The 27,640-nt window shown below is 42.1% G+C and overlaps 1 protein-coding gene across 1 annotated transcript; it reads left to right on the forward strand.

The window, feature by feature from the left end:
- The first annotated feature begins 15,734 nt into the window (after nucleotides 1-15,734).
- LOC104588896 (NDR1/HIN1-like protein 6) lies at nucleotides 15,735-17,147 on the forward strand. Its single transcript, XM_019196220.2, has 2 exons — nucleotides 15,735-16,105; nucleotides 16,175-17,147. Exons 1-2 carry the CDS (start codon nucleotides 15,955-15,957, stop codon nucleotides 16,684-16,686), a joined length of 663 nt encoding a protein of 220 aa, XP_019051765.1. The 5' UTR covers nucleotides 15,735-15,954; the 3' UTR covers nucleotides 16,687-17,147.
- Nucleotides 17,148-27,640: the final 10,493 nt, after the last annotated feature.

Consider the following 27,640-nt stretch of genomic DNA (forward strand, 5'->3'; position numbering starts at 1 on the left):
TCCAAAATGTTCTAATAATTTTCAATAAATATTTAATGCATTTTAAATAAACTTTCAAATACTTTATATCTTTTAATTTCAAAAATGTTATTTTACAAAAATGTAGTTTTATGAAAAATTTGGAAAATTTTATTACATTTGTGTAACTATGGGGGTTTATTGAATTTTTTTAAAATTGTTATTAAGTATATTTTTTTTATTTGGTAGTTTACTAACAAAAATACACTAATTTATTTTTTATTTTACAATATAAATTAATTAATAATTTCATTTTCTAACATTATAATATTTTGTTCCCCCATTTGTATTTGGTTATTATTAATAATAATAACAATAACTAAATTTTATACTTTTTGATAATTGTTAAATATAATTCTCAATTTTATAGAAATTAGTTAAAAGAGTTTTCAATTTCTATAAAAGTTGTTAATGAGTTAATTAATAACAATATTTATTAATTTTTGGTAATTTACTAACCATACTAATAAGAATATTTAATTTTTGGTAATTTACTAAATGTATTTATTAACCTTTAGTAATAACACTATTTAATACTCATTAATATGGGTGGGATTAAATATTAATATGAATATTTTAAATGTGGGAGAGTGGATATAGATTGGGGGGATGCACTTTAGGAATTGATTAGGGAGTGGGGCAACATGATACTTTCCTCTTGGTTTAAATGAGATACCTTAGGAGAGAGATTATAGGAATATTTTTAAGTAGTTGGGTGACATGGCTTAATGGGAGTGGTGGGAAGGGGAAAGGGGAAAGGAGAGAGTCAAAGAGAATGCAGGGTGGGAATAATGGAGCAAGGAGAGGCATGGTGATGGGGACCCATGCTTTGTTAAGCGAAAGTTAAAGAATAGAAATACATAAGAGTATATAATTGTTTTATATTTTAACTTTTTAATAAACAGTTCGACCAACCTCAACCCGAGTTGCTCGATTTTCTAGTATTTCATATCGGTTTTGGTTTATTAAATATATGTTAATATTTTATATTTTAAATTTAATTTTTTAATATGAGAAAGTAGGAAAGTTCCAATATTTGTTAGTCTAAAATATTTTATATCATAGATTTAATTTTTGTAATTTATTTTTTAACAATATTATTGTAATTAATGAAATTTAAAGTTAATTTTTAAGTTTAAATATTTTGAACAAACAAACTAAACCGAAAATAGACCCAAATTGATATAACCCAAGTTGGTGGGTTTTCACTAATGGCCAATCGGTTTCGTGACAAACTGCGGACTTGAGCAGATCGATTTGGTTAGCGAACCAACCTGCAACTAAATTGAACCATTCATTGAACACTCCTAATTTCAACTAAATTTATAGTATAATCTCTAATAAATAAAAAATAGTTTAATCTCCGATAATTATTGAAAATTTAAAACAAGCGTACACAATCATTGAAAATAAGTTTATAATGAAAATATAATAGATATCTAATAAGAATAAAATAATTACAAAAATATAATAAATGTTGAAAATATACTTGATGCTGCATGATCCGGGCACTCCTAGCTGGCTACTGACTGGCTCCTAGCTAGCAATGGATGGCACCTGAGAAGAAGACGGTGGAGAATTCCCGGGGGACTTGCTCGGTGGGAATACTCCGATGCTTAAGTTAGAACACTGGAGAAAATAGTGAAGAGTGTAAAAAAGGCTAAGAGTGTAGGTCGCGCTAGATCACTGAGTTAGCTCGAGAGCAAGTAAGTTCAAGATAAGATCTCAGATGTTCGAGAGAGCCCTTCCCTTCAACTAGGGGGCTCTTATATAGGCGTTCTTATCAAATCGGGCGTAACCGCCACTGGGCTTCTGTCACAGCCGTTATCTACCAGGGCTGCGCAGGTAACCGTTGCAGGGTACTACCCAATCGGATGAGTGACACATCCTAGGAGGACAGGCACGCCACCATCTATCAAGAGACGTGGATGCAGTCTGTTGAATTGGTAGGGATTGCGCCGTCGGTCAGGAGATGTGGCGTAGTTTGATGGGTACGGTCTTGTCAGATAGAAGCTTCCTGAAAGCATCGTGTCGCTTAGCCGCGAGCTACCTTGTAGCGAGCTATTCTGTCGCGTAGCGAGCTATCTTGTCGCGAGCTACTTTGTAGCGAGCTCCTTGGGGTACTTCGAGATGACCCCTCTCAAGGTTGCCTTTGGGGCAGTTTTTCTGCCTAAGTGTTGGAGCGAGCTGGTTATCCTAGCTCGCGAGTTGGGATAGACTTGTCTCGGAGTATTCCCTTTCTGTAGCTCGGGGGACCTCGAGCTCGCGTTGTAGCGAGCTCCCCCTATAGCGAGCTATGGGGTAGCGAGCTGCCCTGTGGGTTGGTCACTTAGTCGCGGTCAGGCTGTGGTGCTGAGCTGTTGCTCGTGTTGAGTCATGTCCACGTGTCGTCGTTTCAAGGATCGGGTCAAATCATCCTCCATCAATTGCCCCCCACTCCTCGGGCTAAGTATGCCACCTTAGTGTGAGGAGTTCATGAAGTGTGACAGGTAGATTTGACCGAAGTTCAAACTTGATTTACTGCTCGCATTAAATGCGTGCGCAGAAGTCAGGGGATTTCTAACGTTTCGAATGCCGAGAAACGCGCCAAAGCGACTCTTCTGATTTTCTGTTCTTCTGATTGACTTCTGTTGGTTCCCAGGTGCCAGAACCCAGATTTTCAAAAATCTTCTTCTTGGGCAGTTGTGACCTTTTTTACTTCTTGTTGAACTTTCCTGAGCTTTTTTAGCTTGGTTTTTATTTATGCATTAGTAATGAAATTTTTCTTTTTCTGCTAAGTATGGTGTGCTCTTTTATTTTTTGCCAAAGCGATCTCATCACTCGAGCTATTAGAGCTACATACCCGAAATAGAATTTTTCGGTAATTATTACCCCGAGCTATCCCTTAGTGTTTTGAGGCATTTTTATAGTATACCGCGAAGTAGTTACCGTGTATGCCCGAACTGTATGTTTGTAGGTTGTACCTTATCCGGTCCAACCGATGTATTGAGACTAGCTATGCCTCATAGGGTTCAGACCCAAGCTGCTTACGCCTTTGATACTTCATACTTTGCCTTCGCGGGCGAAGCGACTAAGTCTTTGATCGTGCTGAGGTCTTGGTTAGCTCGGTGTTTTAGCCCTTAGGTTGAGGGGGTGACTTATAGTCTACCCTTGGAGTTTGCCCTTGCCATGGAGGCGACTGGGTATCATTCCGCCGAGGTCATGTTAGCTCGGCATTTTGGCCCTTAGGCTCTGAGAGTGACGCATGGTCTACTCAGTAGTTCGCCCATGCCATACAGGCGACTGGGTCTTATTGCGCCGAGGTCGTGTTAGCTCGGCATTTCGGCCCTTAGGCTCTGGGAGTGACTCGTGGTCTACTCAATAGTTACAAGTAATACTGCCTTAAGTTGACAATATTCCATGCCCGAGGTACTTGATTCTCTTCAAGGGTTTCGAGCTCGTATGTTCCTTCCCCGAGCACCCGTCACTCGATAGGGACCTTCCCAATTCGGTCCGAGCTTGCCAATGCCGGGCTCAGGTACCATAACTTTACGAAGGACCAAGTCGCCAATGCGGAGGTTCCGCTTCTTGACCCTGGCGTTATAGTACCGATCTACTCTTTGCTAGTAAGCTACGGTCCTGATATATGCGAGGTCCCTTACTTTGTCGAGTAGGTCAAGGTTGGTACGTAGCTCGTCTTCATTTGCCTTGTCGTCAGATGCTTCTAGTCGTAGCGAGGGAACTTCGATCTCAGTCGGAATGACTGCTTTGGCGCCGTAGGTGAGGTTGAAGGGAGTCTCTCCTGTGGCAGTCTTCTCTATGGTTTGGTAAGCCCATAGAACACTTGGTAGCTCGTCTGCCCATAGTCATTTAGCTCGGTCTAACCGTGCCTTCAGTCCGCGGAGGATAGCTCTGTTCGTAACCTCTACTTGACTGTTTGCTTGAGGGTGTGCGACTGAAGTGAAGTTCTGTCGGATCCCCATGTCTTGGCACTAGTTCTGGAATTTGATGTCCTCGAACTGCTTGCCGTTATCAGAAATCAATACCCGAGGTAACCTGAAGCGGCACACTATGTTCTTCCAAAAGAAGTTCTGGACATTTCGGGCTGTGATCGTTATGAGAGGTTCAACTTCTACCCACTTGGTGAAATAATCCACTACTACCACTAGGAACTTCCTCTGGCCTGACGCTGGTGGAAATGGTCCGAGTATGATGCCCCATTGTGCGAAAGGCCACGGGTTGGTGAGATACTTGAGGTCAACAATGGGCTGATGATGGATATTGGCATGCTTTTGGCACTTGTCACACTTTCTGATGAGCTCAATAGCGTCTGCTTTCATTGTTGGCCAGTAGTACCCCTGTCGTAGTGCTTTTTGGGCGAGGGCCCTGCCCCCCAAGTGTCCGCCGCACAGGCCCTCATGAGTGTCATGGAGTACGAGCTCGGCTTCGGAAGGTCGCAAGCAGCGCAGGTAGGGGAGCGTGTAGGATCTTCGATACAGCCGTTCGTCTATCGTGACGTATTTGGCCACCTAACGCTCTACCCTTTTGGCAGCATTGCGATCTGTTGGGAGGGTCCCATGTAGCAGGAAGCTCGCGAGCGGGTCAATCCAGCTCAGCTCTTCTTAAGCGACAGGAGCGACCTCCCCTGCCCCCCCGAGAATGCTAGGCTGAGGCAAGTTCTCTATGTACATGGTTCTCATGGTGTTATCACTGGTGCTGGCTAACCGGGACAGGGCGTCGGCCTCAGCGTTCTCCGACCTCGGGAGTTGCCTGATGAAGTGTGACTGAAAATCGAGCAGAGCCTCTCTTACTTTGGCTAAGTAGGCAATCATAGTCGATTCGCGAGCTTTGTATTCTCCTATGACCTGATTAACCACGAGCTGGGAATCGCTGCAGATGATAATATGCTTGGCTTTCATTTCTTTGGCTAGAGCTAGCCCGGCTATCAACGCTTCGTACTCTGCTTCATTGTTGGATGCCGCGAACTTGAAGCGTAGTGCGTATTCCAGTTTCGTGCCACTTGGGTCGTGCAGAACTATTCCGGCTCCGCTGCCCTACTAGTTCGAGGAACCATCTACGTGAAGGATCCAGGGCTCCTCATCCCATTTTGCGCTTGGCCTAACTAGGAGATATGCCGCACTGGCTGCTACCTCACGGTGCTCGGACTCGACCGGCCTGGGAGCTCCGAGCTCGCCCAAACTGGGGGCCTCGTGCTTAACCGACCTGGGAGCTCCGAGCTCACCCGAACTCCGCGATGAAGTCTGCTAAGGCTTGGGCCTTAATAGCAGTTCGTGGCTTGTATTGGAGATCATACTCGCTGAGCTCAACGGCCCACTTTGTCAGTCGACCAGAGACCTCGGGCTTGAGTAGGACTTGCCTCAGAGGTTTGTTAGTGAGGACGATAACAGTTTGAGCTTGAAAGTACGGACAGAGCTTTCGGGCTGCAATAACTAATGCATAGGCCAATTTTTCTATCTTCGGATATCTTGTCTCTGCTCCCTGCAACACTTTACTAACATAGTAGATAGGTCGTTGGACCCGATCTACTTCTTTTATTAGTACCGAGCTGACCATTTCATCACTTGCCGAGAGGTACAGCTCTAAAACATTGCCCTCTTCCGGCCAGGTTAAGACCGGTACGCTAGCAAGGTACTTTTTGAGCTCGTCAAACACGAGCTGACAATCTTGGGTCCATTCAAACCCTTTGCTTTTAATTGCTTTAAAGAAGGTAAGCAGCAATTTGCTGACTTGGACATGAAGCGGCTCAGAGCGACTATTCGGCCATTCAACCTCTGAACCTCCTTCACTTTTTGGGGTGGTCTAATATCCAGGATGGTCTTTATTTTGCCCAGGTTGGCTTCAATGCCACGCCGGTTAACAATGTATCCCAGGAATTTACTCGAGGTAATGCCAAAGACGCACTTATTCGGGTTCAACTTCATATTAAATCTACGCAGAATTTCAAAGACTAAATGCAAGTCTTGTATTAAGTCGCATGAGAACTGGGTTTTGATGACCATGTTGTCTACATAACATTCTACTTTTTGGCCAATCAATGGCTCAAACAGTTTATTTACAAGTCTTTGAAAGGTTGCCCTGGCATTTTTTAGCCCAAAAGGCATGACCTTGTAGTAGTACAGGCCAAGCTCGGTTATGAAGGCAGTCTTTTCTTCATCTGTCGGGTCTATCCTGATCTGGTTGTAGCCCGAGTAGGCGTCAAGAAAGCTCAGCAACTCATGCCCCGAGGTCGCGTCCACCAGACGGTCAATCCTGGGCAGTGGGAAGCAATCCTTTGGGCAAGCTCGGTACAGGTCGGTGTAGTCGACGCACATGCGCCATTTACCGTTAGCCTTTTTCACCAGAACGGGGTTGGCCACCCAGCTCGAGTAATGGACTTCCTTGATAAAATCGGCTGCAAGGAGCTTCCCGACCTCCTCGTCAACTGCCCTCCATCGCTCTAGGGCTAGGTTGTGTTTCTTCTATCTAACGGGCCTAACCACAAGATCAGTATTGAGCTTATGAGCTATAATGCTAGGGTCTATGTCGGGCATTTCTACCGCAAACCATGCAAAAACGTCTAATTTGTCAAGTAAAAAACGTACTAGTTTAGATCGCAGAGGCTCCTCAAGGGAGGCACCGATCTGAAGTGTTCAGGTTGGGTCCTCCATCAAGGCTGGGATGGAGACAGTCTCTTCGGTGGGTGCAACTCGCTCTTCGTTCTGCTCCGTAGGTCGCTCCAGCTCGAGGTCATCGGCCACCTTAGCTTTCCCTTTAAGGGCGGCGACGTAGCACTTGCAAGACTCAAGCTGGTCACCTCGCACTATCCCGATTCCAAAGTCTGTGGGGAACTTCATGGCCAAATAGTAAGTGGACACCACAACCCATAAGGCATGGGTAATCGGCCAACCTACTATGGCATTATACGGGGAGGGGGTTGCGACTACTAAGAAATCGTGGTTGAGCCTCACTATGCTAGGCCAAGTGCCGACCTCCACGGGTACAGTAATCCTTCCCAGGGGCCTAACTTCCTCTCCGTTGAAGCCTACCAGGGGAGTGTTCGCAGGCATTAGGTCGCTCTCCTGAAGCTGCAGTTGGTCGAAGACTGCTTTGAAGAGGATGTTCACTGAGTTGCCTGACGAGGACACACCTGACTTCGAAGTCGTTGATCTTCATCTTTATGACGAGCGCATCATCATGGGGGTAGTGGACCCCGTGCGCGTCATCTTTTGTGAAGAAGATGGGATCTTCCATCCTTGGTCGCTTTAGGGGATTCTGCTCTTCCCTGGCGGCTTCGCGAGTTGATGCGCGAGCTGCAGCTGAGGTGCAGCCCGCCACAATCGAGCCTCCAACTATGACATGGATGTTCCCCCGAATTGGTCTCTCTTCGGGGGGCTGCTTCTGCAGCTGTTCCACTTGCCTGCTTGACTCGGGAGCATCTCTATTCTGCTCCCCTTGCCGACCTGATTTATTATTATTGTTATTACTTTGTACAAAATTTCTCAGATATCCACGATGGATGAGTTCTTCTATCTCATCACAGAGCTTTTTACAACTTCCAGTGCTATGACCGTGATCTTTATGAAAGCTACAATACAAATTTTTATTTATAGCATTAGGGTCCGCCTTCAGCCGAGGTGGCCACTTCACGTATGGGGTGTCCTTGATCGCCATGAGGATCTCGGCCCGCTTCGCATTGAGGGGGTGTGTAGTCCATTTCTGTTGTTGGAGCTCGGAAAGGCTGATTTGGCCTCGCCCCCGAGCTTAGTCCTTCTTCCTCCTGCTGTCGCCCTGAGCTGGAGGCTTTGGTTCCCTCTTCCTTTTCTCAAGGGCCTGCTCGCCCTTCTGGTTGATTTCTTCCTCCGTCCCTATGAATCGATCCGTGAGCCTGAGTAACTCGGTCATGGTCTTGGGATGATTGACAACTATGTGCCACTTGAACTCTTTGTGAGTAATACCTCGCTTGGCTGCGGTGAGGCGAACTGTGGGATCCAAGTCGGGTATCTGAAAACAAGCATCGCTGAACCGCTTGATGTAACTCTGAATGGACTCCCCTTCCCTTTGAACTATGCCAGGGAGGCATTCCTGAGTTCTCGGGCACCTCTTGCTGGTGACGAAGTGGGAGGTGAAAACTTGCACGAACTGCGCCCAACTTCTTATCGAACCAGGCGCGAGGTTACAGTATCATGTGCGGGCTACCCCTTTGAAGGTGGTGGGAAAGGCCACGCACATGCAAGGTTCTCTGGCTCTTGCTAGGTGCATCTGGGAATGGAAGGCATCCACATGATCATTCGGATCGAAAGATCCATCATACTTGTCTAGTGGAGGGAGCTTGAAGTCCCTTGGCAAGGAGACATCAAGGAGTTCTAGAGATAGTAGGGAAGAAACTGAGAGGAGAGGGGTAGCTTTCACTTCACCTGAGGTTACCTCCTCTTTTCCTCTAAGCTCGGGAGAGACTCGAGTAGCAATTCAGCGAGCTCGCCAGCGTCTTCGTTGTTGCTTTGTCGGCTCGGCATTGGTGCTTGATGCTTCAGTGTCGCCGAGCTCGATGGGCTCGGACTGCTGGTGGTGGCTCTGGACTAAAGGGCCCTGCTTGTAGTCTGCGGCCAGGACCTTGAACGGGTTCTCTGCGAGTGGGAGCTCAAAACTGCGAATGCTGGGGCGATGCAAGTTTGGTTGGCTGGGAGGCCCCCGACCTGCCCACAGGCTACGAGGCGGGGGTGGCTGGCCTCTCCTTCCTACCAAGGGAAGAGGCTTGGCTCTTGGCGGGATCCTAGGCCTAGGCGGCCTCTCCCCGGTGAGGTCGTTCGCTCCAGCGGGAGGGCTTGGTTTGCTTCGTGGCCGGGTGCCGAGGGGGAAGCGGCGGCTGGGCCTGAGGCAAGGAGGGAAACTGCTGCTGGTACTGGTACTGGGAGACCTGATGCAACACTAGTTGTTGGTAAAGTTGGAACTGCTGAAATTGTTGCATTTGAGCTTGCATGGCTTGCATGCATTGCATTAATTCTTCCAATTGGTTCGGGTTGGCCACTGGGGGCACAATCGAAGGTTCAGCAAAGGATGCTCCAACTGTGAGAGGCACATTCAGACTAGCAACTCTATCCACGGAGAGGGGGACGGTGAACTGTCCAATACAGATAGTGGGAAGTTGGGGTTACTCCCTAAAGGCATTTAGGCTGGCACCACATCCGGCGTTGCTAGAGGAGGCCATGAATGTTGAGTTCTCAAAAGGAAACCATAGAAGCTTAGAGGAAGGCTTTTTGAAGCGGTTCCCACAGACGATGCTGAATGATGCTGCACAATTCGGGCACTCCTAGCTGGCTGCTAACTGGCTCCTAGCTAGCAATGGACGGCACCTGAGAAGAAGACGGTGGAGAATTCCCGGGGGACTTGCCCGGTGGGAATACTCCGATGCTTAAGTTAGAACGCTGGAGAAAATAGTGAAGAGTGTAAAAAAGGCTAAGAGTGTAGGTCACGCTAGATCATTGAGTTAGCTCGAGAGCAAGTAAGTTCAAGATAAGATCTCAGATGTTCGAGAGATCCATTTCCTTCAACTAGGGGGCTCTTACATAGGCATTCTTGTCAAATCGGGCGTAACCGCCACTGGGTTTCTGTCACAGCCGTTATCTGCCAGGGCTGCGCAGGTAACCGTTGCAAGGTACTACCCAATCGGATGAGTGACACGTCCCGGGAGGACAAGCATGCCACCATCTGTCGAGAGACGTGGATGTAGTTTGTTGAATTGGCAGGGACTGCGCCGTCGATCAGGAGACGTGGTGCAGTCTGACGGGTACGGTCTTGTCAGATAGAAGCTTCTTGAAAGCATCGCGTCGCTTAGCCGCGAGCTACCTTGTAGCGAGCTATTTCGTCGCGTAGCGAGCTATATTGTCGCGAGCTACTTTGTAGCGAGCTCCTTGGGGTACTTCGAGGTGACCCCTCTCAAGGTTGCCTTTGGGGCAGTTTTTCTGCCTAAGTGTTGGAGCGAGCTGGTTATCCTAGCTCGCGAGTTGGGATAGACTTGTCTCGGAGTATTCCCTTTCTGTAGCTCGGGGGACCTCGAGCTCGCTACAACGCGAGCTCCCCCTATAGCGAGCTATGGGGTAGCGAGCTGCCCTGTGGGTTGGTCACTTAGTCGCGGTCAGGCTGTGGTGCTGAGTTGTTGCTCGTGTTGAGTCATGTCCACGTGTCGTCGTTTCAAGGGATCGGGTCAAATCATCCTCCATCAATACTAAATTAGTCAATAAATAGTGTACATTTATGAATAAATAAATTTATAACAAAAATACAATAAATACGATAAATTAAATTCCAAAAGTTAAATAATAGTTGTTTAATCTCCAATAATTATTGATAATTTTCTATTAAATAACAAAAATAAAAATACATTTATGAATAATTATTGAAAGCATATTTATAAAAAAAAATAAATAATTACTAAAAATAAAATAAATGCTAAATATAGTATATATAAATATATAATGAATATACACTATTATTGTAAAATCATTACTAATAAATATAATTTTGTTGATAGTTATTTTTATAATTATTAATTGATATAAGTGAAATTAGTTATTTACAATATTGTTTAGTTATTGAAATAATATTGTCATTTAAATTCTGAAAATATTAATTATTTATTGAATTAAATGATCCATAAAATTATAATTGTGCTATTATTCCATAATTCGTTATTAAATCTGTAAAATATTAAATTATTATTAATATGAATATTAGGAATTCTATTATAATTATTTTTCTACATTTAATATTTTTTGTAAATTTATTACATAATTTTGTTTTTTTAACTATTTAAAATTTTGTCATCTTAAGTATTTTGTTATTGAAATATTTAAATAATATGTAAAATGTTTAAAACTTTTCATTATTTGAATTTTATTTATTTTAATGTTATTACATAATATTAAATATTTTGTTATATTATTTAGCTATCTTTGATTTTTTGATTTATGATTTTTAGTTAATAAAATATTTAAATAATGTTTTATTTTTTATTGTTAAATTTTTATTTTTGAATAACATTTAAATGGAATAATTCGTAGAATTATAATTTATATTGTCACTACAAAATTTCATGATGGATTTTGTAAAAATATTTCATTATTGATTAATTTTTTCTGTTTTGAATAAATATTTCAAATTTAATATACAATTTAGTTATAACATTTAAATAGTTCTGAATTTTTTTGGGGTAAATTACAAAGACCCCCGTACTATGGGGTCTGTGACAAAGACCCCCCTGTACTTTGTTTTGCGACAAAGGCCCCCCTGTACTATGACTATGAGACAAAGACCCCATTCCCTTAGTTTTCCGTTAAAATCTGCCATTGCAATATTTTTTAATTCCCATACTACCCTTGTAACAATTAGGAAAAAAACACTATCATCTACCCTTGTAACCCTTCTCCGTCTACGGCCCAACAACAAGAGGAACAAAAGTTCTCCGCCTTCAACATCTCGAACTCACCATGGACACCAACCCAGAACCGAATCCTTGTCTCCTCTGATAAGCGAACCTTCATCGCCGGATTCCAACAGCTATCCACCTCTCAACAGCTCTATATTTTCGCCATCTGGTACCGGAACATTACCAACAGAACCATCGTCTGGTCTCTCGGACACAATTCAACTTTTAGCCCCTCTTCCTCTCTCGTCATCACACCTTCTGGTGCTCTCCAACTGAACGACTCCACTGGAAAGAACTTGTTTCCGTAGATAGCCGTCGGAAAATCCAAATCTTTCAATCTAGTCTTCCAAGATGATAGTAACTTGGTTTTCAAGAACTAGCAAAGCTTCAAATTTTTGACTGATACGTTTCTCCCCAACAAGTTGATGGACAATAACTGTAGGACCATGAAGATGTAGAGATGGATGGCTGATGCTTGGCCACTCCAAACCTGCATACAAAGAGAAAAGTGTAGCTTCCACATAATATGGGATCCGAGATACCAACCTCTCAAACAAAATGTAAGAGAGAACTACTGAATCTAATTAGAGCCGGAGCTGAGAGGATCTTTTCCGTGTTCTCAGTAAAGAGCTTATCTCATGTATATGAAGCACTTGGGAGTGATCCCTTGTATAGTCTGAACATTAAATTTCCTGTTATTAGGAATAAACAGTAACCAAAATAACCAATTGAGATAAGTGCTTCTCAACACTAAAATTCATGCTCCATCAGATTTTAGACAAGTGTCTCATGTTGACCAAGGATCTAATCACTTGGTCATCCAATATACACTGGGTCAAATGGATATCCATTGATCCGATAAGTACTGGGACTAGGATTCATAATAATCCAACAATATTGGTATCTCTATGCATAAAACATTTTCAAGTAAACAATCAAATAAATTTCTTTTTATAGAAAATAAATAAATAGATAATAATTTGAGAAAAACAAGTGAATGATTGTGTGTAAAAGTGTTGCACAAAAATAACTATAAAATAATTATCTTCCATCAACATATGGCATGTCATGTGGCCATTGGATATTCCAATATGTTGAGGATCAAAAGGAGGGCTTATGGCCACTCTACCAACAATAACACCCAACTGGTGTCAAAGAATGGGAAGTACATATTTAATAACACTAAGGACTTGGTCTTCAATGAAGCCTCTGTGTATTGGTCCGTTAAGATTCAGTATCTGGCTTCTGATGGGACTTTGGTTAAGGATAACACTGCTTCATGGGTGTTGGCCGAGCAAGGCGCATTCCACTTGCGGCAGTTTACTCTCGATGATGACGGGAATCTCAGAGTTTACAACCTCGGTCCTTCTGTTAATGATACGTGGAAAGTTGTTTTGAAAGCGGTACTAGAACCCTACGCCATTTACGAAACATGCGGTCCGAACTCTATCTGGATGGGCAGTGAAAGGAATTCTCCTTACTGTGTCTGCCCACCGTGGTTCCAGAACATCATCGGCGAATGCAAGAGGAAAATTCCATTCACAGGGCTAGAAGACAGCAAGTTCCTCCGGCCGGATTACGTCAACTTCAACGGCGAGTAGAACCAAACCGATAGGCAAGCTCTCAATTGAACGAAGACCGAGGGTCTGTAAGAAGGAAAAGTTCACTGTGTCTAGGAATCCAGATCGGAAGGTGCCACTGTTAACCATAGAAAAGTTTAGAGGAGGGATGCAAATCTCTTCCCTGATTGTAGATTGCATCTTAATCTCCGGCATCAATTCTCGTTCATCTTCCTCAATTGCCCCACCCTTGTCTTTTCTTATCTTCTCCTCTTTAATAGCTTTGGCGCCAATAAGATAGAGAGAAAGGGATGATGCAAAGCAGACATGTGAAGGAATCAACTAATCCTTTTCCTGCCCATGCGAAGGAATTGAGGTAGAAGTTAGGGAAGACGAAGTGTTTTTCTCCCAATTGTTATAAGGGCAGTATGGGGATTAAAAAATAATGTAACGACAGATTTTAATGGAAAGCTAACAGAAGGGAGAAGGGAGTTTTTGTATTATAATCATAGTACAGGGGAGTTTTTATTAAATTAGAGATAATTTAAGAGATAAATAAGAGTTAGAGATAATTTTAAAAATAAATAAGAATTAAAGACAATTTAGAAGGAAGTGGGAGAAAGTGGTGTCACTTGGTTTAACATTAAAAAACAAATCTCTTTCTTTTGTTAGAAATAATTAAGCATATGCGATTTTTTCTTGATTTAATAAATAATTATATAAAATTAAAAAAATAAAAAAATAGAAAATCAGGAAGAATGATTTGAAGCAAAGACAAGGCGACTGACATGATAAGACCAATTTTAATATATATACTTGTCCGAGTTTTATTGTGGGGGTAAGGTTTTGATGTGACCATAGTGGCAATCCGTTTGGATAGGCTTTTGCTTTTTGAGTACTGAACTGTTGACCAAAGAGAGTTTCGAAAGTTTGGTAAGAGATGCTTAGTCGTAATCTAAAGCCAAAACACCTTTTAACCCGAAGCTTTTAGACTTTAAAAACCCAGACCCTAAAGCTTATCCAAATACAACTTTAATTAACTTTATAATTTTCTGGAAAACCACTGATTCCATTCAGCAAAATTTAGGTTTAAATTGCCCCTGTGAATGTGTTATTTCTCATCCATCCAATTAGAGAGAAATCCAAGTCCACCAGGAGGTTATAAATTCTGATGAGCATTCTGTCCTTTGGACAAGTAGAGCTGATTCAATTTTAGATAATAAATCAGGCAGATACAAGACAGACAGGTATTTATGGAGGAAATTAAAAGTAGGTTACAGAACTGTAGAAGCGAGCAAGAAAATTTTCTCGCACGTTTCTGTTTGGTCAAAGTTAAGAATGGATGCTTCAAAGTTCAAACTCATTTGTTTATTTGTTGTTTTCAGACGCCCATCTTCCTACTCTGTCAATTTTCGTGCGGAACAGGTTTCCCATTCCTTAACCCCCCCCTTCAGGTTTCAGTCATTTACTTCCACACTCAAATCGAAATTTTTAAACCAAGCATCTTTCAACAGAATGGACTGGAATTTCTCTCACCGACTTGATAATTTAGTCTTTACACACATACACAATGAAGAATAATGAATTGAATTGGTGATGACAAATGTGAACCACTGCCAAACTTGATTGACCCCAGATGACAGGATTCGTGAACCCGCCAAACCTTAAGTTCTTAATTTGTATCTGAACTGAACCCCCTGTACTGTACAATGGTTTGAACCATTGTCCATTTTTTCTCGGAGGGTGCGCCCGCCAAAGAGAGAAGATGGTGTCTGTGGTCAAAATCTTGCGTCATGGTTGTTGGCCGGCATGCCAAAGTATTCGCTTTTGCGTGAATAATGATATAAAGCTAAAGGAATTGATCTTTCACCGGAAGCCTCCTCATAACATCTCAGAGTGAACAGCAATGAACACTCTGGTCCGCAGCACCTCTTTGGCCCTTTGCCATGGAGCCGGCTACTATGAAGTATTGTCCCGAAGCGGTAAAACCTGGGGAGAAGACGGCCTTAGCCGGAGAGCAGGGTCCAAAAGAAAGAAGGATCAAGAGCATCTGACCATGTCTTTAAGCTATAGGAGGGACAGAGCTAAGAAACGGCAGATTTTTCTCCGGACCTACAGGCTATCATCCTTGGAGAAAGAGAAACCTCTGAGACCCACTTCTCGGAAGCTCAAGAAATTGATCGTGAAAGTGAAATCAGTCGTAAAATCGGTTTTCGCCTTTGCCCGAATCTGTTCGCTAAGATCTTGCAGCGGAGGACAGGCTTTCCGTGCTTCTTGTCCGACGCTGGACAGGAGGGTCCCTTGAGTCTTCAGTCTTACTCTTGTACTGTCTTCTTCCCCGCCAAACGGAGAAGTTGCAGTCACAAAGAGCTGCGTGTTGCTAACAATTGCCATTAATATTATATATGTAAGATACTGATATGATATAATTCGCAATTGAACACTGGAGCCTCACTGTTCTGTTACCCTTTTGTTTCCCAATTGTTAACTTGTTAATGGATGCCGAGAGAGAGAGAGAGAGATGGCGTCCGGCTGTGTTTAATGTAGAAACTAGAAAGGAATAGTAGGATTGCCATGGCAGGTCCAACAAGTTCGGAACAGAAAAGTGCTGAAAATAGAGAAGACAGAAAGCGGATTGAAATTCATTTGACCCGGTTGGAAGTAAAATTAGATGCCTCAAACTTCATTTCTGTTGCACCACAAACATCCTTAACCATCGGGACTACATTCCACAACATGCCATCCTTTCCACAGACAAACAACCACCTCCTATTCTCTCCGGCCGCCCACCTCCCCTCCGGTCACAGAGAGAGAGATTTTCCTAGGGGAGAAGAGGAGAGTCCTAGTTTCTTTTCTTTTCTTTTCTTCTCCTCTTCTCTTTCGACTTCCTGACTTCCCTTTCTTTCCATAATCCATCTCTTCCTGGTTTCTCTGGCCAAAAACAAAATTTAATTTGTAACCACAACCAATCCAAAGATGAACAACAACACGGACACGAATTCCGGGCAACCTCAACGCCCATCAAAGTATGTAATGCTTTCGGAGAATGGAGGGGAAGCAACAGGCATTCGACCTCCTCCCTATCGTCGCAACATCCCACGCTACCACAAAAGCAGTCATAAGAGCGGTAAATGCTGCCTTAAATGTATATGCTGCTGCTATTGCTTCATCATCCTATTGATCTTAATGTTAGCAGGCTTCATCTTCTACCTCTACACATTCTTCCAACCCAAGATCCCTTCTTACAAGTTTGAGCGCATCGATGTGAACAACTTCGATATGCAGAAGGACTTCAGTCTGTATGCCGAGTTTGTGGTGACTGTGAAAGCTGAGAACCCAAACGATAAGATTGGCATCGTCTATGACAAGGACAGCATCGTACTCGTGGATTACGATGATTCAACGCTTTGTTCCGGAAAGCTTCCGGCTTTTCACCAAGGCTATAAGAATATAACCGTCCTGAATATTGTGCTCAAAGGGAAGAGCGAGTTTGGGTCGGGGCTTCAGGCAGCTCTCATGGATAACCGAAAAACGAATAGAATACCCTTATTCATCAGAGTAAAGGCGCCTGTGAACGTTGTGCTAGGGAATGTTCCATTGAGACAGTTCGATGTTTTTCTTAATTGTTCTATGGTTGTTGATAACTTGTCGCCCAATAAGACAGTTTCCATCTTATCAACGAAATACAATGTATCCGTCGCCCTCTGATCGATTTCCACTTGTTTGGTCTCTTTTTCTCTTTGATGATTATCTCTAGCTCGTACTTAGATGTCCACGATGAAGGTGGGAGAGGGACAGAAGAAGAGAAGAGCATCCACAGTTACAAGTACAGCAGCTAGAAGTTTGAATTATTTGATACACACACAAACGAACGGCTAACATCCTCTTCAATTCAACACCCTTGTATTATTTACCAATCACCATCATCACCTCAAATGTCCATCTGGGATTAATTCTGTTTCAATTTTCAAACATGCAAATTAATGCATATAGGTGTAGTATGTGAGAGAGTTGTATAGGCTTCTTCTGATTTAACTTGGAATTTAGTAATGCATGTAAATTGTATTTTAAGCAAAATTTCCTTATGTGATTCTCCAACAAAAAGGAAAGATCAAGGGTTAATTAATTTCCTTCTCTATATGGCATGGGATGTAGAGATATTGAATTAACCATAGATTTCTTCCCATTCAGAATTAGCCATTTATTGCAATCTTTCTTTTATTTTTTCTTTTTTTTTTATGGAAAAACATCATATTTCATTCAACTATGAAACCACAAAGTAGTAGTAACACTACAAATCAAGAAAGTAGAGAAATCATTGTATGAAAATAGAGAAGTGGTAATAATACCAAGCAACAATACAAGTCTCTAGAAAGAACAAAAATATATAAAGGAGAAAATGAAGAAACTTCTGCAACAGTTAAAAGGTGAGGCAAAATCACCAACATAAGAGATAAATGAGTGCATCTCCAACTACCGAGAAAGAGGGATAAATACAGTAGCGTTTCGTCATAACTTTAACCATCTGGAACCATAACCATCGAAACTTTAACGAACTGGAACTAACTAAAACTTTAAAAGTCTAGAACCATAATAGCCAAAACTGTTATCGTCGAAACTAGAACCATTGGAAGATTAACCATCCGAAAAAAGTAACCACCAGAACTATTATCACCGGGAAGTAGAACCAACTAGAATTTTAATCACCTAGAACTGAGACTACCGGATTTGTTATCGTCAGAAGTGGAATCAACTGGAACTTTAACCACCCGGAACTAAAACTACCGGAACTATTGTTGCCAGAACTGGAACCAATTGGAACGTTAACCACCTAGAATTGTAATCGTCGAATTTGTTATCATTAGAATTGGGTCCACCCAAAACTATAAGTGCAAGTGAAGGTTCCCTCTCATTGGTTGGGAAAGTGCATCTCAATGGTTGTTTCGAAAATGACATGGAATTAAAAAATAAAAAAATAAAAAAAGGAGATTAAACTACTATTATTTAAATTTTTAAATTTTGTTTATAGTACTTATTATATTTTTATTATAACTTATTGATTAATATTTATTAGAGATTAAACTATTGTTTGAGATTATACTATTTATTGATTAACTTAATATATTTTTAGTACTTATTGTATTTTTTTTCATTATCAATATATAATGGAGGTAGATTTGGCCCGACCCCTTGGCTGTGCGACACGTGGAAGAAACCGGGTGTGACCTGGCAGGAACGCTGGTTTGACATAGTGACATAGCAACAACCATATTCCAAAAAGAGGCACGAGCTTCCCGAGCTCCCCAAGAAGAGGCCCGAGCTCCCCAAAAGGAACCCACACTTCCCGAGAAGTGAAACCCGAGCTCTCCCTAAGAATCTCGAGGCTAACAAGGAAACCCATGAGGGGCAAAGCCCGGACTAGCCCACCTCGGGTCAGTCCGGGCCACACCCCGGCACCTCGGGACAGTGGACCATACTCTCATCCAAAATCAAGACTTCACCTCGTGCACCACTCCGACACCTAGGCCCCAGGTCGTGCAACTGTAAAAATGTGCCTGACAGGTCCGTACTCTGAGGCAGCATGCTTGACTGGTCAGGATCTGACAGATGATAATCACACTGTAACGACCACCTGCTACCGCCATCTCAGTTGTTGCAGGGACGGCCCTGACAGAGAGTATAGTGGCGGTTATGTCTGCCCCCCATAGAGATGGCTACACCTAAACTGGCAGAAGCTTGGGAGTGAGTGCACCAGGTGGTTATAAAAGACCTTCTTCCCCCAAGAAAAGAGGTATGCGATATTTGTGCTTTCTGGTCTTAAAATCCCTTATTTTCCTTGCCTTCTCAAGAGTATTAACTTGAGATTCGGAGTATTCCCACCGGGTTCCTCCTAGGAAATCTCTTATTTCTTCCTTGTTTCAAGCATCTTCAGCTCCGTCAGAGGCAAGGTTACCAGCAGCTAAGACCAACCGGATCGTGCATCATCAATATATTTTCAATAATTGTGTATTTTTGCTATAAAATTTCAATAATTATTGGAGATTAAACTATTGTTATTTATTAGAGATGAGATTATTAATTTAGCTAAAATTATGTGTGTTCATGAGTTGGTTTGGTGTGTTGTAGGCTGTTTGGCCAACCAATTTCACATGGTCAGGTTGGGGAATTGGTCAGATGAAACTGACTGACCATTTGTAAAAATTGACCCACTCAAGTTGTATTGGTTTCGGTCGATTTTTTGGTTTGGTCAGTCGATTCAAAAGATTTAAATTTAAAAATTAAATTTAAATTTTAAAAATTATAATGCAATTGTTAAAAAATAAATTTATGATATAAAACATTTTAGACTAAGAAATATGAGAAATTTCCCATATTTCCATATTTAAAATATAAAATATAAATATATATCAATGGTCAAGTCATTTGGTTTTGTTCAGTTTACAAATTGTCAAAGCAAAACTGATCCAACTTGGTCGAGTTGGGAAACTTTTTAACCAAAGCCAACCTAAAATACTAGAAAACTAACCAACTCGGGTTGAGTTGATCGGGTTGGCTGGTTTCATCAATTTGATGAATAAGCCTAGTTGAAATTAATTATTGTTATTTTTGTATTATAAAAAATTTATTAAAAATAGTATATAAAATATGAATAATTATTAATTATTTAAAAGTTTAAAATATAAAACAATTATGTACTCTTATGTGTTTCTATTAAGGTCATTTAATAGAATATCCCATATATTTTACAACATATTTACTTAATCAACCTTTCATTAAAGAGTGTTTTTTTTGCTATTAGGCCCATGATTTTTTATTCCAAAAACACCCTTAATACTTTTTTGTATAGAAAACAAAATTGACCAAGTATAGCCAATAGAGTGGTTGCGTATGTCTTATTAGGGGCAAAAATGGTATTTTTATTTTTATTTTCTTTTGATTAAATTCATTTAAATGAACATTAGGGTCAATACTATTATTTTTTACTATCATTTAATGAAAGATTGATTAAATGCATTGCAAATTATAAGTGGTGTTTTAGTAAAATACAAATTATATGGTAGATTTTAGTAAATCCATGAAACTATAGGGAGTGTTTTGGTAAATGACCATTTCTATTATTTAGCTTTGAGTTAACAAATCTGGGGCATCGCAGAGGTCCCGCTAGTATATATTAAAACAAGTAAGTTTAGAAATTTTCTCATTTTTTCTCATTTTTTCTCATTTTTGACTTTTTTAATCCATGTCATTTTCGAAATTACCAATTAGAAACTTTAATTTCTCCAAAAAAATCTTCCTAAAATCTCTCTCTCCCTCATCCGATGAGTCGGCATGGACGCGTGAGAACCTGCCAATCACAAACGCTCACGTCAGCGTGTTTAAAATTCATTAACTTTAACGGAAGTTTAACTCTTAGTTAAAGAATCCGATTGAACCGGACGCAAAAAATTTGAGTTTTTAATACGTCTCTTATTTCTTTGCAGCGAAGCAAACACCGAAAGAGATGAATTCCCGGGTTACAATGATCTTCATTTACATCGTCCTCGCCTTCTCGTCCTGTACCCTTCCTCAGGTTTGAAAAACCTCCTTCATCCGCAACCAATTTCTCCTGATCATCGAACCCCTAAACCAAACTCCTTAAATATCTCATCCCTGATGCTTTCCATGTCTTTTGTTTTTTTCTTTTCTTTGTGTGTGTGAGCAGGGAAGCGCTGAGAACTTGGAAGACTTGTCTCTCGGTTCTCCAATGCATTAGAAGCCCTATAAAAACAAATCGGGTAAGTTTTGATGCTTTCATCTCTCTGTATCTCTCTATCTCTTTTATTTTATTTTATTTTTTTCTTGATGAGGCTCTTCTAATTTGTTTTCCTTTTCTCTATCTGTTGCAGATACAAGTTCAAGAACATAGAACCTCTTCGTCGGGTAGTGACCCACCCCTCCTACTCCGGAGAGAACTACAGAGCTTTAGCTATTTTGGGTATGAACGTCATCCAAATTTCAACGTCTCTCCGCTACCTCCAACGGGATATATATAGAGATGTCGGCCAAAGAGTAGAATTGTCAGGTAACTGATGTCTCAGAAATGCAATCTTCTTGCGCTGCCGACGCGTTGCGGTTAGAGTTGGACAAAGTGGTGAGGGTTTAGGAAGACAGACTCTACCCTGCCGTCCGTCCTTTGTGGTGCTTCGTGCTTACCGAGACATCTTTGGTGCCATTGCCCTGGACATGGGTAAGCCTGATGCCGCGGCCCGCGGGTAGTGTGTTCTGGCCTTCTGCCCTTCTGGGATGTTCACGATGCTGGCGATTTTCATGCAGAGGAGCACCATGTTGTTGGAAATGTTGCTCTCTAACCTCTAATACATAAATAAGTTTTTGTTCTTCCGTCAATCAGAGATTTACTGTTACTGTGTGTCTATCCTAGCCTGTTTCTTGTGTCACTCCTTGGTGAAATGTTCAAACAATAATTTTTTTCTGTGTTAGAGATCTTGTAGCCACTAGAAATGTCTATACTTTTCTTTGGTAAGAAAGAAATGTTTATGTTTAAATGCTAAGAAAGTTCAGTATTAAAATCTTGTTTGTTCCTTGTTATGGGTCTGTGTTTTTGAAGGGTTGTCTTCCCCACCATCAAAATATTGGTTTTGCGGAAGCTGATTCATTGCTTCAACACTATGTTGGTTATGCGTCCAACCGATCAATTAGGTGCTATCACTAATAGAGCAGTCCAGCAGGATCAATGAAATGTTCTATGTTCTAATAACCAAGCAAACTTTCAACACCGAAAAACTTGTACCGAGAAGCGACACATGCACTCTGGTTCTACTTCCAAATCCCATTGAATATTTGAACAGACAATATGCTAGATTTGGAAAGCAGTTCATCGATTGCTGAGAGATGCAATTTGAGCTGGCCAGCAGCAAACAAGTGCATTTCAAGGATGAGATCTCAGACCCATCGACAAGAAATCATACAGGACCTTGGTGAGATGGTGTATGGGAATTCCTGGAAGATTTCTGCAAAGAAGTTAACAAACTTCCTAAGAATTATCTTCTTTAGAGATGGGGTGAGTGAGACCCAGTTCTATAAAGTGCTCAAGGAAGAGCTGTAGACCTTAGAGCTGCCTACTCGTGCCGCCATTGGTAGCTTCTGCGTTCAATGAGATCGCTGGTCGCAGATGAATGCTTCTGCGCTAGGGGTTGGCGGAGGAAAGTATGGGAGAAAGAATAGAGTAAGGTGTGTTTTAAGATTTTTTGTCTTTTTTTGTGTCCGGTTCACCGGAATCCTTAAATAACAGTTAAACTTCGGTTTAAAGTTAATCAATTTTAAACAGGTCGACGTGGGCGTTTCTTTCTAATCGGTGGTTCACGCGTCCGATGCACCAACGCAGACTGGGTTCCAATAACCTCAATAATCTAATATCCTAAAATTTTTCCTAAACAATCTCTCCCACTATTTTTAAATTTCTCCTTAACTTATCACTAATTTAGTAGACAATTTATCTCCTAAATTATCTCTAATTTTTATTAATATAATCTCTCACTTTTTATCTACATCTATCTAAAGAAAGTTTGAATTAAAAAATTCTAACAAAATTATATAATAACTATAAAATATTTATTAAAAAGACAAAAAATAATTATAATCGATTTAATAATATTCATATTATTAATAATTATATATTTAAAAAAAAATTATCACGAAATTATGTACAAACAATATAAATTATGATTTTTTGGATTATTCAATATAATTAGATTTTAAATAGTTAAAATAACAAAATTATGTATTAATAGTACTATAATTTTATGGATTATTAAGTTCAACAAGTAATTAATATTTTAAATTTAAATAATGATATTATTTGAATAAATAAATAGTATTGTAAATAACTAATTTCATTTATACCAATTAATAATTCTAGAAAATAACTTTCAAAAAAATATTTTTTATCAATAATAATTTTAAAAACATAATCTTTAATTATTATATATTTATCTAAACTAAAATTAATATTTATTGTATTTTAGTAATTATTTACTATCTTTTGTGATAAATATATTTTCATTCATTATGTATAAATTTATTTTTGTTTTTTTATTTAATAGAAAATTTTCAATAATTATTGGAGTTTAAACTATTGGTATTTAGCTTTCTAAATTTAGTTCATTGTGTTTTGCTATAAATTTTTAATAATTATTGGAGATTAAACTATTATTCATGGGTTGGTTCAGTTCAGTTGTAGGTTGTTTGGCCAACAAAATCGACCTTGTCAGGTTGGGGGTTGGTCACTTAGGTTTTATCGATTTTGGTTAATTTTTGGTTTTGTCGGTCAGTTCAAAAGATTTAAACTTAAAAAATAAAACTTAAAAATTAAGTTTAAATTTAAAAAAAAAATTACAATGGTATTATTAAAATATAAACTTAAAAACTAAATTTATGATATAACTATTTTAGCCTAAGAAATATTGGAATTTCTCGCTTTTTCATATTAAAAAAATATTTAAAATATAAAATATTAATATATCTATGGTTGGGTCGTTCAATTTTATTCAGTTTACAAATGACCAAAGTGAAATTAATCCAACCTAGTCAGGTTGGGAAATTGTTGAACCAAAGTCAACTAGAAATACTAGAAATCGAGTTGGTTAATTTGATTAGATTGATTAAGAATGGCAACGGGGTGGGGCGTGGACGAGGAGTCTCTCCCCATCCCCATCCCCACGAAAATCCTCATCCACCTCTCCATCCTCATCCCCACTAACGAGGACAAAGTTATCCCGATCCTCATCTCTACAAGGATCCCCACTCCCTGTGATTCTTTATAATGTCAACCATTATATTTTTGTTTTTTATTTTATTTAAAAAATAAAAATAAAATAGTTAAAATTTAAAATAGAAATGGTTCAAACATATTCAACCATATTTTTAAAAATATTAACATATAGACATATGTGTACATATATACATATATAAACGTATGCATATATATACATACATATTAGTAGGGATCCCATGGGGCGAGGATTGGGGTCCACGCGGGGCAGGGAGTGCTCTCTTCGCCCCCACACTGTCTCCGCCAATGGGGATTAAAATTTCCCCACCTGCCCATAGACCAAGGCTTTAAAAACTGATCTAGAACCAGAACTGATGGAGGATGATTTGACCCGACCTACTGAGATGACGACGCGTGTACCTGACTCAGCACGAGCAACAGCTCAACATCATGGCTTGACCGCGACTAAGTAATGAACCTGTAGAACAGCTTGCCATGTCATGGCTCTCTATAGAGGGAGCTCGCTGCAACGCGAGCTCCAGGTCCCCTGAGCTATTGAGAAGGGAATACTCCAGGACTATTTCAGCTCGCAAGCTAGGGAAACCAGCTCGCTCCAGCACCTGGGAGGAAGAACTACCCCAAAGACCAACCTTGATAAGGATCACCTCGAGGTACCCCTGAGCTTGCTACAAAGTAGCTCATGACTGGATAGCTCGCTTCGAAGTAACTTGCGACTGAGTGATGCAACGCTCTCAGGAAGCTTCCATCTGACGAGACCATACCGATCAGACTGCGCCACGTCTCTCGACTGATGGCGCAGTCCTTGCCCTTTCAGTAGTCTGCACCCATGCCTCTCGACAGACGAAGGCGTGCCTGCCCCTTTGGGACGTGTCATCCATCCAAGGGAATAGTACACTGTAACAATCACCTACGTAGACTTGGCAGGTAACGGCTGCGACAGAAGCCCAGTGGCGGTTATGCTTGATTTGACAAAAACACCCCTATAAAATCCCTTTGGGCGTTGGGGAGAGGAGATTTTTCAGATACTTTTTGACACTTACACACTCTCATACTCCCAACTTGAGTCCTTACTTGCTCGCGAGCTAACCTCTCGAGCACAGTGAAAAAGCGCGACCTACACTCTTAGCTTTTTATACTCTTTCCTTCCTCCCCAGCATTCTAACTTAAGCTTCGGAGTATTCTCGCCAGGAAAAATCCCAAGGAATCCTTCTTCTTCGTCTTCTCAGGTGCCGTCTGTTGCCAATGAGGAGCTAGTCAGCAGCCAGCTAGGAGTGCCCGGATCGTGCCGCATCATTTGGCGCCGTCTGTGGGATACACTTCTAAAAGCATTCCTCCAAACGTTTATAGCTCTTTCTTCCAAAGCTTAGCATTCTTCATGGCTTCTTCCAGCAATGTCGGACGTGGCAATAGCCAAAACGCTTCTGGGGAGCAACCCCAGCTTCCTACTGTCTGCATTGGACAGTTTACCGTCCCCCTCTCCACGGACGGAGTTCCCAGTCTGAATGTGCCTCTTACAGTGGCACCCGCCGTTGCTCCGCTCCGTCCTATAGTAGGAGCAACCTTTGCCGAATCCTCGGTTGTGCCTCCAACGGCCAACCCGAACCAACTGGAGGACTTGGTACAATGCATGCGGGCCATGCAGGCTCAAATGCAACAGTTTCAACAATTCCAACTCTACCAACAAGTGTTGCACCAGGTTTCCCAATACCAGTACTAGCAGCAGTTTCCCTCTTTGCCTTAGGCCCAGCAGTCGCTTCCCCCTCGGCACCCGACCACAAAGCAGACCAACCCCTCCAGCCGGAGTGAACAGCCTTGTCAGGGAGAAGCCTCCCAGGCCCAGGACCCAGCCAAGAGCCAAGACTCTTCCCGTAGGAAGAAGGAGAGGCTGACTACCCCCGCCTCGCAGCCTGTGGGCGGGTCAGAAGCCTCTCAGCCAACAAAGCCCGTGTCACCACAACCTTCGCAGTTAGAGCTCCCGCTCGCGGAGAATCCGTTCGAGGTCCTGGCCGTGGACTATAGATAGGCTCTTCGGTCCAGAGTCGTCACCAGCGGTCCGAGCCTGTTGAGCTCGGCGACCCTGAAGCGTCAAGCACCAACACCGAGCCAGCAAAGCAACAACAAAGACACCGGCGAGCTCGCCGGACTGCTTCTAGAGCCTCTCCCGAGCTCAAAGGAAAAGAGGAGGTATGCTCAGGTGAAGTGAAAGCTACCCCCCTCCTCTTGGTTTCTTCCCCGCTATCTCCAGAACTCCTTGTTGTCCCCATGCCAATGGGATTTCAAGCTCCCTCCTTTGGATAAGTATGATGGGTCTTTCGATCCAAATGACCATGTGGACGCCTTCCAGTCCCAGATGCACCTGGCACGAGCTAGCGAGTCCTACATGTGTGTGGCCTTTTCCACTACCTTCAAAGGAGTGGCCCGCACCTAGTACCGAAACCTCGCGCCCGACTCGATAAGAAGTTGGGCGCAGTTCGTGCAAGTTTTCACCTCTCACTTCGTCACCAACAAGAGGTGCCCGCGAACTCAGGAGAGCCTCCTCGGCGTAGTGCAAAAAGAAGGGGAGTCCATCCGGAGCTACATCAAGCAGTTCAACGACGCTTGTTTGCAGATACCCGACCTGGATCCCGCAGTTCGCCTCACAGCAGCCAAGCGAGGTATCACCCATAAGGAGTTCAAGTGGCACGTAGTTGTCAACCAACACAAAATCGTAACCGAGTTCCTTAAGCTCGCGGATCGGTTCATTGGAACTGAGGAGGAGATCAACCAGAAGGGCGAGCAGGCCCCAGAAAAAAGAAAGAGGGAGCCGGGGCCCCCGTCTCAAGGCGACAACAGAAAGATGAAGGACATAGCTTGAGGGGTAAGGCCAGTCCAGCCTTCCCGAGCTCCAATAGTAGAAAGGAAATACACACCTCTTAACACAAAGCGGGCTGAGATTCGAATGGCGATCAAGGACGCTCCGTACGTAAAGTGGCCACCTCGGCTGATGGCCAGCCCTAGCACCCAGAATAAAAATTTGTATTGTAGCTTTCATAAAGATCACGGTCATAGTACCGAAAGTTGTAAAAACCTCCGTTATGAGATAGAAGAACTCATCTGTCGCGGATACTTAGGAAATTTTGTACAAAGTAATAATAGTAATAATAAAGCAGGTTGACAAGGGGAGCAAGGTAGAGATGCCCCCGAGTCCATCAGGCAAGTGGAGCAACCACAGAAGCAGCCCCCCGAGGAGAGACCAGTTTGGGGGATCATCCTTGTTATAGTCGGAGGTTCAATCGTGGCAGGTTTTACTTCAGCAGCAGCTCGCGCGTCAGTCCACGAGACTGGCAGGGAAGGGCAGAACCCTCCGAAACGGCCAAGGACAGAAGACCCCATCTTCTTCACAGAGGATGACGCACGTGGGGTCCACTACCCCCATGACGACGCGCTCGTCATAAAGGTGAAGATTAATGACTTCAAAGTCAAGCGAGTCCTCGTCGATTCAGGAAGCTCGACAAACATCCTCTTCAAAGTGGCCTTCGACAAACTCCAGCTTCAGGAGAGTGACCTAAAGCTCGTGGCATCGGGGTAGCGCGAGGTGATCAACTTGAGTCTCGCAAATGCTATGTTGCCGCTCTCAAGGGAAAAGCCAAGGTGGCTAACGACCTCGAGCTGGAGCGATCTACGGAGCAAAGCGAGGAGCGAGCTGCGCCCACAGAGGAGACCGTCTCTATCCCAGCCTCGGCAGAGGACCCTGCCCGAACGCTTCAGATCGGTGCTTCCATCAAGGAGCCCCTGCGATCCGAATTGGTACGCTTTCTACTTAAGAATTTATATGTTTTTGCTTGGTCCGCGGCAGAAATGCCCGGCATAGACCCCAGCATCATAACTCATTAA

This window comes from Nelumbo nucifera, chromosome 1 (assembly GCF_055504915.1).
Source record: "Nelumbo nucifera cultivar China Antique chromosome 1, China Antique-T2T, whole genome shotgun sequence".
In the NCBI taxonomy this organism is placed as follows: Eukaryota; Viridiplantae; Streptophyta; class Magnoliopsida; order Proteales; family Nelumbonaceae; genus Nelumbo; species Nelumbo nucifera.